The 19,028-nt window shown below is 47.2% G+C and overlaps 1 protein-coding gene across 3 annotated transcripts in view; it reads right to left on the reverse strand.

Annotated features, from left to right (window-relative positions):
* Positions 1-239: 239 nt before the first annotated feature.
* The window catches only part of RALGAPA2 (Ral GTPase activating protein catalytic subunit alpha 2), a 328,251-nt gene continuing 309,462 nt past the window's right edge, over positions 240-19,028 (reverse strand). For 2 of the 3 annotated variants that reach the window (XM_007961465.3, XM_073008650.1), the window contains one exon: positions 240-3,950. In XM_007961465.3, coding sequence (XP_007959656.3) covers positions 3,796-3,950 — 155 coding nt within the window. In that variant the 3' untranslated portion in view covers positions 240-3,795. Of the gene's footprint in view, positions 3,951-7,384; positions 7,425-19,028 lie in introns of all 3 variants that reach the window. The other variant, XM_037993998.2, reaches the window with a different exon arrangement.

Raw genomic sequence — 19,028 nt, forward strand, 5'->3', positions numbered from 1 at the left:
CCAGCCCTTTACTCATGAAGAGAGAAAGCGATTTAAGTAGATTAGAAGCATGATGCTTGGATTCAGAGCCTCCTGTGACTGGATCTCAGCATTCCATGTTAGGAAATGAGGTCAATTTTGCATAAACACGTTGGTAAGCTTCCCCGCACAGGTACCAGCTACCATTTTGGATACATGTTTAGGTTTTAGTTAAAATATGCTTTCAAACAATTCTGTCCAATAAAAATGAAAACCACCTCTTTATTAGATGCCAGGGTAAACTTTATTTTCTTATAAACTATAATGAGAATGACAGAAACATATAGCACTGAAGTGCTGTGTTTCCACTTTATGAAATCATCACAGTAAATCAGAATTAAAGAGTAAAAGAGGTTAACTGGAGAGTCAGGTGGCTGCCATCTGCGGAGATGTGTGCTTTCTCGCCGTGGCTGCCTGTGCCGTGGTGTGTCCTGGCGCACACACGTCTGCAAGGTGTTCCTACCACCTAGGAAGGAACCTAGATGTGGAGCATTAGGAAAATTAAATAACAAGAGACAGCAAAATAAGAATCAAATGACACGCTATAACTTAATTTACCGTATTTATCAATTTTTTTCCTTATTTACATGTACTAAACATTGTAGACCTGAAAACATCGGGAAACATTCATTTCATGTGTATGTCATACTGACAGACTGAGTGCAACTAAAACGATGGTTGTTTCCTGTTGAATCTACCTTGGATGCAGACGTTCCCCTTCAGTAGATATAAAGGTAGCACAGTTACATTTACGACATCACAGTTAGGTTTTAAAGGATTCATCAGACCTCCACATGACACCAATACAGCAGGTCCATGGGGCGCAGGTGGTGCCACCTGAGGAAGGTCAGGAAGACAGGATGTGCAGGGGTCTGTGGATCTGCATGAGCTCTTGCTTGTAAGGCTAAGGGTCTGATCAATCAACCCATGTCACCAAGTTTGGGTCACCCCACTTTCCCAACATGTGGCTCTTAGGAACTGCAGACTTTGTGGCTGAGGCAACCCAGGCTAAATTTCTTCACTTCTGTCTGCTGAAGGCTTGATTATTTTTAAAAAGTCATAATTTTTTAAAGTACAAAAGCCTAAGTACAATGAGACTATAAACATCAGCTTTGCTCTGGATGGACTCTGGGAACAGGTGCGCAGAGAAGTGAGGGAGCTGGCCTGGCCCTGCCTGAGGCCAGTGAGTCTTACCACATTTTGGCCCAATTAGGGCCACTTCTGTTTCCAGATGGCTGACCCACTGGTACCACCGTGATGAGTCGGCGCTGTGCCTCAGGTGGGGCCCTGCTGGATGAATGATCCGCCGCAATTTTGCTGAAAGGGATTTATTACAAAAACACAATATTTGCTTTTCTAAGTAAAAAAAAAAAAAAAAAAAAAAAGAAGCTTGATCATTGCAATTTTCCACCCCAAATAACAAAAACGACTCCAGTCCATGTGACCATGAGAAACGTGGCTGTCAGATTCCCGGCTCCACATTCCAAATCTCCAGACCAAGGCTGCTACCGAGAATGGCGGGCTCAAAAAAAACTCCACTCACCAAACTGCTGGCTGTCATCTGGGGTCATGAGGTCCTCAGGGGTTACAGGAAGGTTGAGTTATTTGCTGCCTACCACTGAATTTCCCACCCCAAGGTCGGGATGGCTGGTTCGTGGAAGCAAAATGAAATCATGGAACAGAAGTCCAGGAGAGTTAAATACGATTTCTAAATCCTGACATATCTTTTCTACTACAGCCAGGAATTCCACAACAGGAGCTTCTAGTGCCTGAAGATGAAATTTCTCCCAGAGGCGACCTGCTGGTAGAGACCTACAGGGGACTCTGGAGCCTAGGAGCATGCGATGGCCTTCCCAACAGGAGTGAGGTAAACAGGAGACAGGAGCAGCTCAACAGCAGGATCAAACCTGAGTGACGGTGGCCAAGTGACACGGCCCAGAAGTCTGGAATCATTTAAAATAAAGGGGCGTTTGCTGACACCACAGAAAATGTCAGGACTTGCAGTCCCTCTTCACATTGCCCTTCAGGCCCGGTGAGTACCCTGGGCCCTTCCCAAAACAGCCCAGGGGCTGGAAGCTTCCTTCCATTTTGGGGCACCCTCATTCTCTTGTGTTCAGGTGATTCTCAAGGTGCTCCTGTCAGTGGCCTGGCCTCAAGTGCTACCTGCAATCCCCTATAAAGCAGAAAAGCAAATTCTCTCCAGGATGAGCAGGCCCGCCCTTCTGACAGAATGACTGGCTCAGCCCTTTCTCATTTGTCCCAAGAGTGAGTCTGGCTCCTGGGTCTTCCCATTCTCTCTACAAAGGCCAGGTTCCAGCCAAACCAGCTCAATAGCTAATGGAAAAAACTGGCTCCTCAGTGAAAATGGCCGCTCTGATGGGGTAAGAGCCTCAGAAAGCTTCTTCAGGCCTGGGTGGCCAAGCAGCCTGAAGGTAACAAGTGTGTGCAAGGGCAGAGGGCAGAGGGCAGAGGACAGCAGGGAGACCTCATGCACAGGGCCCACCTTTCCCAGGACTGGCCCACCCATCATACGCCGAGTTAGGGGCTGCGTCTCTCGTGCTGCTCTCTCTTCCCACTGCAGGGCGTTGCTCTGTCCCCAGCCACTGTGAGAACAAAGCCTGCGCAGTGGGGATTGACTTTGATGAGTTTCTCGGATTTACTTCCCAAGTGAAGTGCGGGGTGGAGCAAACTTCTAACTCTGAGGCAGGTCAAGGGTCCAGGGCAGAGCCCGGGGTCCGTGCCAGCAGCTCTTCACTGCTGACTGATTTCTCTGCTGCAGGACGGGCAGGGCCCACCCAGTGCCCTGCAGCAGGAGAGGGCTTACCATTGCTTCTCTTTTCTTTCATTCATTAATTCATTCATTCATTTTTTTAAGAAAGAAAGAAAGAAAAAAAAACAGGTCTAATGTGCCTTCCTTGGAGCCAAATGGGCAAAAATATAAGGATTAAATCCCTTGCTTGGAATCTGCTACCAAAAGCTTTGTGTGACAAGAAACATTTCCGAGGCCTGTCTGGGGCCTCTCTGGGCAACAGATAGGAGCCAAGTTGCAGCGTGAGGCTTCTGGAGGCACAAGGCCATCCGGGGGGTGCCCGGCTCAGCCTAGCACCTGAAGCTGGCATGCGCCTTTTGTGTGGATGTGGTCTGTGCTGTTTTGAGCCTTAGGACACTTCCTGTCCTGCAGGAACTTATGCAAGGACAGGACCCTGTATTTCTGGAATCTTCTGAGTGTTCTAAGATACGGGCATCACTGTCACGACCTGAAGGGCCTCTGCGTGGTGTGCAGAACCTTGCTCAGTTAGAGGGCGTCAGGTACCAGGTGGAACAACACTGGACAACTGAGGTAAAACATCTCCTGGGCAAAAGACCCTGGGGAAAGCCAATTTCCACGATGATGAAAGTTTTGAGTAAATCATAAATCCTAACTTAAAAGGAACTAGCAAAATCAATGCAGATAGAATTCCTCAGTCAGACAATGGTTTCGCCAGCCCCTCTGTGAATCACGCTTGGGTTCATAAATGAGAAGAAACAACTTGGGGTGCAGAAGCCAGCTGCCCTCCGCCCCTCCCTGAAAGCGCAGAATCTTTTCCTGCTGTGATCTGCCCAGAGCAGCCACACCAATGCCCATGTGACAGTGGGTTCATCTCTGGTTTTTGGTGACTTTTTCGTTTCTTCTTTGGAAGTCCAAGGTTTGTGAGGTTTCAGGACAAGATGATACAGCCTAGTTTGAGTCCCATCAGAGATGCTGTAGTGGGATTCACCATGGGCTTCAGAAGTCCACTAATGGGAAGACCTGCTGAGGGCACTAGTACAGCAATGAAATTTCCTGGAGATTCTGGGTTTAGTGGCTCGGGGCAGAGGCAGGAGAGGGTGTTCTGTCTCCTCCTCACTCAGGGGCTCTTCGAGGTCAGCACTCAGACTGGAGGGCAGGGCCCCTGCAAAGGAAGCAGAGAACTGCTAAGTCATGGAGGCAATGGAGGCTCTACGGCCACACAATTCAGGGAGGATCTGTGGCACTCGGAAGGGAGGGAAATTCCCAGGAGAAGGGTCTGGTGACCTCCTCCCACGCTATGCCGGCAAAGATGTTTGTTGAATGAATAAATACATGAATGTCTTTCTTCTTATTCTTTGCTCTGGGCTTTTCTGCAGCATAAAAGAAGCTATGGATCTTGTGAAATTAATTCAGACTTACTGTCCAATTCATAAGTAAAGAATGAAGAGAAAAGGCATCTGGTCATAGTGAAAGGGAGGAAGAGCCACTGAAGAAGCAGTGGCTGGAGTCAATGGAAAAGCCCGTGAAACTTCAGAGGACGCTCTGCAGATCCCTGGCGGTGTTCCTGGAATCTCCACTTGTTTACATATCAATATTCTACACAATGAGTTACAACTCAATTATTCCCCAAAGGGCCTAAGACTAGAGGTCAGGACTAAATTGCTTGTCTGAATGAGTCCAGATGAGCATACAGCTGTTCAGCACCGGAGGGAAAAGGAATAAAATTAAAACCTGTGCATCTGCATCCCGCGCTTCCCCAGGGCTGCCGTCGGCGTGCTCAGAGGAATACAAGAATGCCTGCTGCAACACCGAGCCACTGTTGCGGGTGGAGCTGGGTCTCCCCTAGGGCCGTTCTGCCAGCGAGAGGATCGTTTCATCACCCTTCCCCTTGTAGCGTATTTTTAAACCCTGTTGTATTGTGCCCCAAGTTTCCTGCATGACCTCTGCTGGGAACAAACCTCAAAAGCAGAGTTTCCACATCTTCCTCCCTGCATGATTCACTTGCAGGGCTTTGGCCTTTGAAAGTATTATTATTAGTGGCATTTGAAATTAATTTAAGTAGGTTATTGTATTCACAGACAGCATCTTTTTTCATTCTCTGAACTTACCTTATTGTTTCTAGGAAGAGTTTCCAAAATCAACACTTGCAAACATGCTTGGACCTATGGAAGTAACCTGGCTCAGGGTGTTCTGAAATTCAGTACTTTCAGAGTCCAGGGGCTTCACTGTTGCCTCCCTTCTTCTCGGCTCGGTAAGGTCGGGCAAACAGAGACAGGCCCACTACTCTCATCTTTAAAACAGGCTGCAGCCGGGCGCAGTGCGGGGATCGCTTCAGCCCAGGAGTTCCAGACCAGCCTGGGAAACATAGTGAAACCCCAGCTCTACAAAAACACTGCAAAACGTATCCAGGCATGGTGGTGCACACCTGTAGTCCCAGCTACTTGGGAGGCTGAGGTGAGAGGATTTTGAGCCTGGGAGGTCAAGGCTGCAGTGATAGCACCACTGTACTCCAGCTTAGGTGACAAAGTCAGACCCAGTCTCAAAAAAAACACCACACTAGAAGAACCCCAGAACACAAAAACAGGCTGCTTCTGACAAAGGCAGCACAGCTAGACCATCATCCACAAGAGAAGCTGGATTGTTACGAGGCATCTCTCCATCCCCTTGTAGCTGGTGGTGGGCACTGGCATTTAATCCAGGGTACGGGGCAGCGTGGGAGAACAGACTTGATTTAATCCCAGACAATATTCCAACAACCCAGCCCACTATGGTGATCAGATGGATTAGAATAAAGGAGCCAAAAAAAAAAGAAAAAGCAAGTAAATGAAAGATGTAAAGTGAGATCCAAAGAGAAAGCGTGAACCTTTGCTAATTCTGGATTTGAAGGAAAACATTTTAGTTCCTCTGCCCCACCCACTCACCCAGGGAAGATAAAGAGGGAAAGAGGGTGCACCACGAGTTCCTGCAGATGGACAGAAGGACGCCAGCTTTGTCCCGCTGAGTGAGCCTGGAGAAGTGCAGGAAGCTCTGCAGAGAAGGGGGCCTGTGCACCTGAAAGCAGGGATCCCATGGCCAGGGGCAAAGGGCAAAGCCACCCCTGCAGCTGGGCTGGAGCCAGTGCCACAGTGCCCTACACATGCCTCTGGTCCCCAGCTTTCCGCTGGGACATTCTCATCTGCATTGGGCCCTCGTGCCACAGCATCCTGCGGTGGGGAGGTGGCAGATGCTGGACGGGTAGGCAGGACACAAGGTAGGGCCGCCTTCCTGATACGACACGTCCACTCGCAGCTGTGGCTCCACTCGCACTGCCTCTTCCCGGTGATAGAAGCCATGGATTTATTCACAGGACACTCGAACCTCACCTCCCGACTTTGGCGGCAGGAGCAGGAGAACATGCATGGACATGGGGGTCTCAGCAAATGCAAAGTTTTGCAGCAAAGTGCCCTGCTCAGAGGGGACCGTATAGCCCTCTTCTGCCCCATCTTGACATGAGCACCTGGGCTCTGAGGCTCGTGTCACCTGCTGGGGCTGACACAAGTGAGCCCAGTTTGGGACAATACCAGGCCTGGGCTTAAGCCATGGGTGAGGGGAAGAGAAAGGGCAGCTGGCTGGAGGGTCGGCTGGCTGTGGCGCCGGCTGCTCCTCTGGCCTGCAGGTCCAACAGCCCTGCCTGGCAGAGGAGGGTGAAGGTTTGGATAAACCAACAAATTTGGACCCTAACATCCCACTTCCATATTTACTGAGACAAAGTGACTGGTTCTGTGCTTTGCATTCCACTGTGGGTGACAGGCTTATGAACGACAGCTCGCTCACTTGCTTTCTCCTGTGAAGGGCACTGCCATGATTCTTGTCATTACCAACTGCTTGCCTTTCACCTGTGAGCCTGGGAGGTGGTGCAGCCCGGGCCACACGGGACAGGGTTTTCAGACAGCCCTGCCAAGGCAGCTACCATCCATCAGAGCGCCGTAGGCAGGGCCTGGACTCCAGACCCAGGACAGAAAGGCGGGCTGGGGAGGTCACATCTGCCATGGCCAGCCTATCCTCTGGGTCCTAGACCGCAGCGCATCCCTGGGTCTCCACCCTCTGCACTCCGCAGCTTTTATCTGCTTTTCCTTCCCCAGCTGTTCCATTCAGCAGCCCCCGCCACAACCTGCCCTCCCCGCGTGGAAGCCTCAGAGGCCTCCATTAAGGCTGGCGGCCAAAGGCCGGCCCAGCACGTGCCGTGTCTTATCGGCCCATCTCAAGACCCTGCTCCTCTAGGCCTGGGCAACAAAAAAGGGGGTGGCCCCCGTGCCCACCGGCTCCCTACAGCCCCACACACAAAAGGGTAGGTGACAAAGACATTTTCCGGGATAGCAGGTGTTGGTGTTGGATTCTCCCCCGAGTGCACGGGCAGAAGAAAGGCAAGGCTGGGCTTCCCTGGGCAGCGCAGACATGCAGGGGCAGGAGTGCGGGCAGGGCCGCTCGGGAGGGGAAGGCCCAGGAGGGCGAGGAGCACCGATGCAGGGTCCGCTACCGAGGGCAGCCGGTTAGAAAAGTCCCACCCCCTCCCCAAAGCAGGGTGGCTGGACAAATCCACTGAAGTGTCTGTCTTACCTTGCTCAAATATTGTAATGAGACCTTTACGTGTTTTAATCTGAAGGGAAAGAACACAAAATCGAGTGAATACATACACAGCAGCCCACAGCTCCAACTTGATCATTAACACAGTGCTAATAATACATTTATCCCTGAGCTGCCCAAGCAGTTTTGCAGCCTTGTCAATCAGTAAAAACTGAAAACTCACTTGAAAATGCTACTTGATAGGACAAAATAGAAGCCAATGTCATGTTTGCAAATGTGAAATGAGAGAGACATTAACACTCCCAGGGTCTATGCATGCAGACCCTGTCAGAAGCCCTACAGATGCTGGACCGCACTGACAGCTATATCCTTTTCCTGCTCTCCAACTTTTCCTGACTGATTTTGTTTAAAAGACAAAGATAAAAGTGTTTTCAAGACAAGCATTTGAAATTCAATGGATGACCTGAAAAAATAATTGAAACCCCCTAGGTGGGCAAGTTTACATGTCTCCAAGTTTCATTTTACAGGTTTCTGAGTTACGCACAGTGTGTTAATACTGGTGTCACCTGCAATGTGACAGTCCTCAGGGAGGGGACACACAGCATCCTGTGCAGAGGAAAGCTTGGGAGGGGACCCTGGAGTGGGAAAATTGGACCATAAGGTCACTCTCACCCACAGAGCAGCAGGGTCTCAGCAGTCACCCAGCACTGAGGGGGATCTTAGCTTTTCTATGCTTTGTGACAGATTCTTCCACCCCTTCCACACCATCCTATTTTCTACAGTGGGGTTTCCTTGGTGAATGCATCCTCTTTCTGCAGCAGGTAGTAGCTTCTCCTGAACTCTCAGCCCCCCCAACTCTCCTGAATTCTGTGTCACTAGACAACCATCAAATCCGGACAAAGGACATTAATCAGCGACGTGGACCATTCTCTGCACAGCCACAGTTGTAAATACGGATTTCCTGCTGACCCCCTCTGCCAAGGTTGGCACAGTGACAGGGGCAAACTTCTAAGATGGTGGCTCCAGCAGCCATCAGGAGGAGACCACTAACATTCTCTTAGCCAAGGCTCATGAAAGAAATGTGCACTGCTATGGAGACATCTTTTCCAATCTATTGATGAAAATTGTCCCTTTCTCCCAAGAAAATTATTTGGGGTTAGGAGATTCTGGATCAATAACTGTGGCTCGTGTATGATCCTTGGTCTGACTCCCACCCACCGTGAACGCCATTCCTTCTCCACACTCGGTCCGACTCCCACCCACCGTGAACACCGTTCTTTCTCCACACTTGGTTGTGCTCTTTGGGCACAAGAGGTTCTGGGCTGCTGCTGACTGTTGGTCACAAACTAGAATGTTTTCCGTGGATCCTCTGGAAGATGTAATCGTTTAGATTTCTGATTCCCCCCAGTGCACTGTGCTGTAGGGCCCCCATTTCCTCTCATGGAAGAGGGCAAACAGAGCATATCTGCGTGGGTCTTCCTTGAGTTGAGGAAGTTTGGCTTTTAGAGCACCAGGCCACTGACACCCTCCAGTGTGAGCAAAGGGTCTCTTTATGAAGAGGCTCCTTGATCTCACTCCTCTGCAGCCCCTCAGCCCTGGTTATGCTGTGTGTACAGGCACCCGATTGGTAGAAACCAAGAAAGCAGATGGCGCAGCTAACAATGGAGGACTTGTTTGTAATTGCTGATGAGGACTGGGTTGCCCCTCTCCTGTGTGTCCCCAGACGCAGCCTGGTGTGGAGTGCTGGACCACAAAGAATGTCTCAGTAACTGCCAATCCATGGTTGAGTTAAGGAGATGCAAAGACAGAGACAGTTGGGGGCTGCCTTGATTATTCCATAGGGCTCAAATGTCACTTGCCCTTGACACATGGCAGTGCTCCCAAAGGGTGGGGTTCCAGTCATGGAGCAGAGGAGTAAGCTGTCAGCTTCTTGATACATCTCTGGGGTACGCACAGGGCACTGACCAACCTGGGCAGTGCGGAGGGCACCTGGAGGGCAATGTGCTTGGAGATGGGGGGTGGGAAGAGGCCAGGAGGGACCTGGCGCCTGGCAGGGATAGGGGAGAGACACAAAGCCTAACTGTCCTATCCCTTTGTCAAATGGGCAGCAGATATGTGCCAGGCACTGTTTTCGGCTCTGGGTTACAGTGGTTACTAAAGCAGATGAAACTGCTGCCTTTGGGGGATCTGGGAGAAAAGTTACAGCATGCAGTCTAATGAGGGGATATCACCCCTTGGGGTGGCAAAATAGCCTACTCTTTATATGTGTACAGCACAGGTATAAGTACTGTAAGTAAACAGATAGACGGCGTTTCTGTGCTGTTTCAGGGGAGGGGACCAATTAGGAAACCAAAATGTCTCTCAGAAGGTTCCACGTGGGGTGATAATGGATAAAAGGTTGTGACAGCTGGGCTCGGTGGCTCACCTGAGGTCAGGAGTTCAAGACCAGCCTGGCCAACATGGTGAAACCCTGTCTCTACTAAAAATATTAAAAAATCTGCTGGGTGTGGTGGCAGGTGCCTGTAATCCCAGCTACTTAGGAGGCTGAAGCAGGAGAATTGCTTGAACTGGGAAGGTGGAGGTTTCAGTAAGCCAAGATGGTGCCGTTGCACAACATTCTGGGAAACAGAGTGAAACTCTGTCCCCCCCGCCCAAAAAAAAAAAAAAGTTGTGACACTGGGTTATAGGGTTAATGTGTGTTTTACATTCGAAATCATTTTTACCTATTTGTGGGGCTGGGAATCGAAGCCAGCCCCACTCATATCTAAGAGCAGTTGATCAAGACTCCTCAGGGACAGCCCTTAACGGTTTAACTCAGACACCAAAAGGCCAAACTGTGGCCAACTGGCGGCTCAGACGCAGAGTTGAGCTGGAGGAATCCAGAAGTCACTTTTGAAGAAAGATGTCTTGCTTCCTCCGCCTCGTGTGACTTCTCTGATACTCTGGATATCAACAGGGATTTTAAGCAGGACAGGAAACAAGAGGCTGGCTGGAGATGTGTTGTGTTGTGGGCGGCTCCACCTAGCAGAGGCGCTCCAGGAATTGGTGGGCCTTTCTATGGCATGCTTTCTCCAGCTGTACTCACTGGGATAGCAAGAGAGCAAGGCTTTGAACCAAGCTTCTTGCCTCTGAGGAAAGGCTGTCATCCAGAGCTGCCACCTGGGATGATGCTGGGCAGGGTCAGACAAGAAACGCGGCTGTCTGTCCCTGGATCCTGGTTACTGAACAGTCAGTGTGGAAAATGATTAGCTGGTTCAAGATAATTAGGAAAGAGAATTATTTGGAGAGCTGGCATGGATGAGGGAGAGAAAGAGTGGACTAGGGCTCCAGCTTTAGGCAAGTGCTAAATATCCTACCAGCAGGAAGGCGGACAGAGTGGGAGATCAGAGAGCTGTCTGGGCTATTCAGATCCCTTGGAATGGCTCTGAGGAAGGGAACAGGTGCAGGCAGTGGATGGGGTAAGCCCACACACTCAACACTGGCAACCCAAGGCCAGTGGGAATTAGCCAGCCTAATTAACATCTCCAAATGGCCCAAGGATGGCTTCCAGTATTTCCAATCCAGCAGCAGTGGCTGTGTCCTGGCCCTGGCTCTGACTCTGGGTTTGGCTTCCTCTTTCTGGTTGTTGGTCTTGCCCATCACCCATGGTTCAGAAGCCGAAAGCTGGGACAGTTGAACTGGCAGGAAGGGAGGGAAGAAAGGAAAGTGCGTGAAGCGTGTGCCTGTATATGTGCTGCTCCCGTGCCGGGGCTAAGTGAGCAGGTGGATCATTGGTAAAAGAATTTTCCTGGCATTTTTTTCTTTCTCTTCCCTGACTATAATGTACTTGTGTGGCTCTATTACTAAATTAAACTAAATTATAAATTTAAAATTAATATCTTGGTGTCAACTTTCTTGTTAGGCCATCATAAAGAAATGTTTCCAGACCCTCTCTCACTCTCACAGAACATAAGCACCAAGATTTCCGCTGCATCTTAGCCATGGGAAGTCTGTGTACTTTACTAGACTGAAGTCACATGAGTGAATGGCCACACAGGACCCAAACGTTCCCAGCAGCAATATTCACAGTGACCAAAAGTGGAAACAGCTCAAATGTCCATCAACAGATGAATGGACCAACAAAATTTGGTCTATCCGTACAGTGGAATATTTGGCAATGAAAATAAATGGAATACTGATATGGGCTACACATGGAGGCACCTTAAGAACATGCTAAGAGAAAGAAGTCAGCCACCAAAGACCACATATGGGATGATTTTATTTATATGAAATGTCCAGAATGGGCAGGTCCATAGACACAAAAAGTGGATTCGTGGTTGTTTAGAGTTGAGGGGTGGACGGGGAGAAGGGGGATTGACTATTGGCAGGCTGTTTAAAGGGGGATGAAATGTTATAGAATTTGATTGTGGTAATGGTTGCATAACCTAATGAAGAGACCAAAAACACTGACTTGCATACTTCATATGGCTGAACTGCATGATATGTGAATTAGATCTCAACAAGCTGGTTTTTAAAATGGCAAAATAGAATAGAAGGTGGTCTGGGTGGCACTACTATTCCCATGATTCCAAAAGTGACACAACAGAAATGGCTCTGAGATTTCAGGAAAAAAATCCCCCGGGGGCACCCAGGCAAGCAGGGGAACGAGGGCAGCTATGAAGCTCTGTAGATGCCACCAGCACCTCTCCTGCTGTGCCTCGCACCACCCTCAAAGCAAAGAGGGCCACCCCACCGATGGCACACTGCTTTCAGTGACCTGTTTTCCCTTCCAGGTTGTCTCCCAAGCTTATTCTAACTTGAATTGATCTGTTTTAAAACAACTCAGGAGTGACTGCGGCAGTGAGGTGGGATTACCGTGTGATTTGTCCCAAGATACACTGGGAGTGTGTGCGCCACTCAGGACTATATTTTAAAAATTTCCCTAATAAGGAGGGCGGAGCAAGATGGCCGAATAGGAACAGCTCCAGTCTCCAACTCCCAGCGCGAGCGACACAGAAGACCGGTGATTTCTGCATTTTCAACTGAGGTACTGGGTTCATCTCACTGGGGAGTGCCAGACGATCGGTGCTGGTCGGCTGCTGCAGCCCGACCAGCGAGAGCTGAAGCAGGGCGAGGCATTGCCTCACCTGGAAAGCGCAAGGGGGAAGGGAATCCCTTTTCCTAGCCAGGGGAACTGAGACACACAACACCTGGAAAATCGGGTAACTCCCACCCCAATACTGCGCTTTAAGCAAACAGGCACACCAGGAGATCATATCCCACACCTGGCCGGGAGGGCCCCACACCCACGGAGCCTCCCTCATTGCTAGCACAGCAGTCTGTGATCTACCGGCAAGGCAGCAGCGAGGCTGGGGGAGGGGCGCCCGCCATTGCTGAGGCTTAAGTAGGTAAACAAAGCTGCTGGGAAGCTCGAACTGGGTGGAGCTCACAGCAGCTCAAGGAAACCTGCCTGTCTCTGTAGACTCCACCTCTGGGGACAGGGCACAGTAAACAATAACAAACGCAGCAGCTCTGCAGACGCAAACGACTCTGTCTGACAGCTTTGAAGAGAGCAGTGGATCTCCCAACACGGAGGTTGAGATCTGAGAAGGGACAGATTCCCTGCTCAAGTGGGTCCCTGACCCCTGAGTAGCCTAACTGGGAGACATCCCCCACTAGGGGCAGTCTGACACCCCACACCTCACAGGGTGGAGTACACCCCTGAGAGGAAGCTTCCAAAGCAAGAATCAGACAGGTACACTCGCTGTTCAGAAATATTCTATCTTCTGCAGCCTCTGCTGCTGATACCCAGGCAAACAGGGTCTGGAGTGGACCTCAAGCAATCTCCTACAGCTACAACCTACAGCTGAGGATCCTGACTGTTAGAAGGAAAGCTATCAAACAGGAAGGACACCTACACCAAAACCCCATCAGTACATCACCATCATCAAAGACCAGAGGCAGATAAGACGACAAAGATGGGGAAAAAGCAGGGCAGAAAAGCTGGAAATTCAAAAAATAAGAGCGCATCTCCCCCGGCAAAGGAGCGCAGCTCATCGCCAGCAACGGATCAAAGCTGGACGGAGAATGACTTCGACGAGATGAGAGAAGAAGGCTTCAGTCCATCAAATTTCTCAGAGCTAAAGGAGGAATTACGTACCCAGCGCAAAGAAACTAAAAATCTTGAGAAAAAAGTGGAAGAATTGATGGCTAGAGTAATTAATGCAGAGAAGCTCACAAACGAAATGAAAGAGACGAAAACCATGGCACGAGAAATACGTGACAAATGCACAAGCTTCAGTAACCGACTCAATCAACTGGAAGAAAGAATGTCAGCGATGGAGGATCAAATGAATGAAATGAAGCGAGAAGGGAAACCAAAAGAGAAAAGAAGAAAAAGAAATGAACAAAGCCTGCAAGAAGTATGGGATTATGTAAAAAGACCAAATCTACGTCTGATTGGGGTGCCTGAAAGTGAGGGGGAAAATGGAACCAAGTTGGAAAACACTCTTCAGGATATCATCCAGGAGAACTTCCCCAACCTAGTAGGGCAGGCCAACATTCAAATCCAGGAAATACAGAGAACGCCACAAAGATACTCCTCGAGAAGAGCAACTCCAAGACACATAATTGCCAGATTCACCAAAGTTGAAATGAAGGAAAAAATCTTAAGGGCAGCCAGAGAGAAAGGTCGGGTTACCCACAAAGGGAAGCCCATCAGACTAACAGCAGATCTCTCGGCAGAAACTCTTCAAGCCAGAAGAGAGTGGGGGCCAATATTCAACATTCTTAAAGAAAAGAATTTTAAACCCAGAATTTTATATCCAGCCAAACTAAGTTTCATAAGTGAAGGAGAAATAAAATCCTTTACAGATAAGCAAATGCTTAGAGATTTTGTCACCACTAGGCCTGCCTTACAAGAGACCCTGAAGGAAGCACTAAACATGGAAAGGAACAACCGGTACCAGCCATTGCAAAAACATGCCAAAATGTAAAGACCATCAAGGCTAGGAAGAAACTGCATCAACTAACGAGCAAAATAACCAGTTAATATCATAATGGCAGGATCAAGTTCACACATAACAATCTTAACCTTAAATGTAAATGGACTAAATGCTCCAATTAAAAGACACAGACTGGCAAACTGGATAAAGAGTCAAGACCCATCAGTCTGCTGTATTCAGGAGACCCATCTCACGCGCAGAGACATACATAGGCTCAAAATAAAGGGATGGAGGAAGATTTACCAAGCAAATGGAGAACACAAAAAAGCGGGGGTTGCAATACTAGTCTCTGATAAAACAGACTTTAAACCACCAAAGATCAAAAGAGACAAAGAAGGCCATTACATAATGGTAAAGGGATCAATTCAACAGGAAGAGCTAACTATCCTAAATATATATGCACCCAATACAGGAGCACCCAGATTCATAAAGCAAGTCCTTAGAGACTTACAAAGAGACTTAGACTCCCATACAATAATCATGGGAGACTTCAACACTCCACTGTCAACATTAGACAGATCAACGAGACAGAAAGTTAACAAGGATATCCAGGAATTGAACTCATCTCTGCAGCAAGCAGACCTAATAGACGTCTATAGAACTCTCCACCCCAAATCAACAGAATATACATTCTTCTCAGCACCACATCGTACTTACTCCAAAATTGACCACGTAATTGGAAGTAAAGCACTCCTCAGCAAATGTACAAGAACAGAAATTATAACAAACTGTCTCTCAGACCACAGTGCAATCAAATTAGAACTCAGGACTAAGAAACTCAATCAAAACCGCTCAACTACATGGAAACTGAACAACCTGCTCCTGAATGACTACTGGGTACATAACGAAATGAAGGCAGAAATAAAGATGTTCTTTGAAACCAATGAGAACAAAGATACAACATACCAGAATCTCTGGGACACATTTAAAGCAGTGTGTAGAGGGAAATTTATAGCACTAAAAGCCCACAAGAGAAAGCAGGAAAGATCTAAAATTGACACTCTAACATCGCAATTAAAAGAACTAGAAAAGCAAGAGCAAACACATTCAAAAGCTAGCAGAAGGCAAGAAATAACTAAGATCAGAGCAGAACTGAAGGAGATAGAGACACAAAAAACCCTCCAAAAAATCAATGAATCCAGGAGTTGGTTTTTTGAAAAGATCAACAAAATTGACAGACCACTAGCAAGACTCATAAAGAAGAAAAGAGAGAAGAATCAAATCGACGCAATTAAAAATGATAAAGGGGATATCACCACCGACCCCACAGAAATACAAACTACCATCAGAGAATACTATAAATACCTCTACGCAAATAAACTGGAAAATCTAGAAGAAATGGATAATTTCCTGGACACTTACACTCTTCCAAGACTAAACCAGGAAGAAGTTGAATCCCTGAATAGACCAATAGTAGGCTCTGAAATTGAGGCAATAATTAATAGCCTACCAACCAAAAAAAGTCCAGGACCAGATGGATTCACAGCTGAATTCTACCAGAGGTACAAGGAGGAGCTGGTACCATTCCTTCTGAAACTATTCCAATCAATAGAAAAAGAGGGAATCCTCCCTAACTCATTTTATGAGGCCAACAACATCCTGATACCAAAGCCTGGCAGAGACACAACAACAAAAAAGAGAATTTTAGACCAATATCCCTGATGAACATCGATGCAAAAATCCTCAATAAAATACTGGCAAACCGGATTCAGCAGCACATCAAAAAGCTTATCCACCATGATCAAGTGGGCTTCATCCCTGGGATGCAAGGCTGGTTCAACATTCGCAAATCAATAAACATAATCCAGCATATAAACAGAACCAAAGACAAGAACCACATCATTATCTCAATAGATGCAGAAAAGGCTTTTGACAAAATTCAACAGCCCTTCATGCTAAAAACGCTCAATAAATTCGGTATTGATGGAACGTACCTCAAAATAATAAGAGCTATTTATGACAAACCCACAGCCAATATCATACTGAATGGGCAAAAACTGGAAAAATTCCCTTTGAAAACTGGCACAAGACAGGGATGCCCTCTCTCACCACTCCTATTCAACATAGTGTTGGAAGTTCTGGCTAGGGCAATCAGGCAAGAGAAAGAAATCAAGGGGATTCAGTTAGGAAAAGAAGAAGTCAAATTGTCCCTGTTTGCAGACGACATGATTGTATATTTAGAAAACCCCATTGTCTCAGCCCAAAATCTCCTTAAGCTGATAAGCAACTTCAGCAAAGTCTCAGGATACAAAATTAATGTGCAAAAATCACAAGCATTCTTATACACCAGTGACAGTCAAACAGAGTGCCAAATCAGGAATGAACTTCCATTCACAATTGCTTCAAAGAGAATAAAATACCTAGGAATCCAACTTACAAGGGATGTAAAGGACCTCTTCAAGGAGAACCACAAACCACTGCTCAGTGAAATCAAAGAGGACACAAACAAATGGAAGAACATACCATGCTCATGGATAGGAAGAATCAATATCGTGAAAATGGCCATACTGCCCAAGGTAATTTATAGATTCAATGCCATCCCCATCAAGCTACCAATGAGCTTCTTCACAGAATTGGAAAAAACTGCTTTAAAGTTCATATGGAACCAGAAAAGAGCCCACATCTCCAAGACAATCCTAAGTCAAAAGAACAAAGCTGGAGGCATCACGCTACCTGACTTCAAACTATACTACAAGGCTACAGTAACCAAAACAGCATGGTACTGGTACCAAAACAGAGATATAGACCAATGGAACAGAACAGAGTCCTCAGAAATAATACCACACGTCTACAGCCATCTGATCTTTGACAAACCTGAGAGAAACAAGAAATGGGGAAAGGATTCCCTATTTAATAAATGGTGCTGGGAAAACTGGCTAGCCATAAGTAGAAAGCTGAAACTGGATCCTTTCCTTACTCCTTATACGAAAATTAATTCAAGATGGATTAGAGACTTAAATGTTAGACCTAATACCATAAAAATCCTAGAGGAAAACCTAGGTAGTACCATTCAGGACATAGGCATGGGCAAAGACTTCATGTCTAAAACACCAAAAGCAACGGCAGCAAAAGCCAAAATTGACAAATGGGATCTCATTAAACTAAAGAGCTTCTGCACAGCAAAAGAAACTACCATCAGAGTGAACAGGCAACCTACAGAATGGGAGAAAATTTTTGCAATCTACTCATCTGACAAAGGGCTAATATCCAGAACCTACAAAGAACTCAAACAAATTTACAAGAAAAAAACAAACAACCCCATCAAAAAGTGGCAAAGGATATGAACAGACATTTCTCAAAAGAAGACATTCATACAGCCAACAGACACATGAAAAAATGCTCATCATCACTGGCCATCAGAGAAATGCAAATCAAAACCACAATGAGATACCATCTCACACCAGTTAGAATGGCGATCATTCAAAAGTCAGGAAACAACAGGTGCTGGAGAGGATGTGGAGAAATAGGAACACTTTTACACTGTTGGTGGGATTGTAAACTAGTTCAACCATTATGGAAATCAGTATGGCGATTCCTCAAGGATCTAGAACTAGATGTACCATATGACCCAGCCATCCCATTACTAGGTATATACCCAAAGGATTATAAATTATGCTGCTATAAAGACACATGCACACGTATGTTTATTGCAGCACTATTCACAATAGCAAAGACTTGGAATCAACCCAAATGTCCATCAGTGACAGATTGGATTAAGAAAATGTGGCACATATACACCATGGAATACTATGCAGCCATAAAAAAGGATGAGTTTGTGTCCTTTGTAGGGACATGGATGCAGCTGGAAACCATCATTCTCAGCAAACTATCACAAGAACAGAAAACCAAACACCACATGTTCTCACTCATAGGCGGGAACTGAACAATGAGATCACTTGGACTCGGGAAGGGGAACATCACACACCGGGGCCTATCATGGGGAGGGGGGAGGGGGGAGGGATTGCATTGGGAGTTATACCTGATGTAAATGACGAGTTGATGGGTGCAGCACACCAACATGGCACAAGTATACATATGTAGCAAACCTGCACGTTGTGCACATGTACCCTACAACTTGAAGTTTAATAATAAATAAATTAAAAAAAAAATTTCCCTAATAATCAACAGCTCAAGAAAATGTAGCAGTTAAATCCATGGTGATTGTGGGAGGACAGTGAGTTCTAAGTATTTGTCTGAGGTGTCTGAGGAAACACTGCAGAAGCAATGGACGTGTCTGGTAGTTTCACTGATAAAAATGGTCTTGTCCTCAGAAAGGAATTTTGGCCCATAATTAAGATACTTGTTATATGTGAATTATTTCTGTGGTGCTCCTTTTGAACTGTAAAGTAGGCAACCTTTTAGTTAAATTTCTGTTATCAGTGCCAAAGTGGGTGTGCCTTTGCCACTGTAAAAACTGTACAGGTCACACATTCTAGAAAACAGTCCTTTCTGCCTTCAGGGAGGAACATTTTGCCACTGCCACTGAAGAAGGGCTCCTCCCTGCCACTGGGTTGTTCATTCCTGTGGGTGGGTCCCCCACAGCAGGGATGGAGACGCAAGGGGGCTGTATACAGGGTGGAGCAATGAGTCCTGTCTGAGAACGAAGAGGCCTAAGTGCTCGAGCCCTGGTCGGGACATGAACAGCCACCTTGTGATGGAAAAACCAGCCTGCCTCCATTCCTCAACTGTCAGAG

Source organism: Chlorocebus sabaeus, chromosome 2 (genome assembly GCF_047675955.1).
Source record: "Chlorocebus sabaeus isolate Y175 chromosome 2, mChlSab1.0.hap1, whole genome shotgun sequence".
NCBI classification, from domain to species: Eukaryota; Metazoa; Chordata; class Mammalia; order Primates; family Cercopithecidae; genus Chlorocebus; species Chlorocebus sabaeus.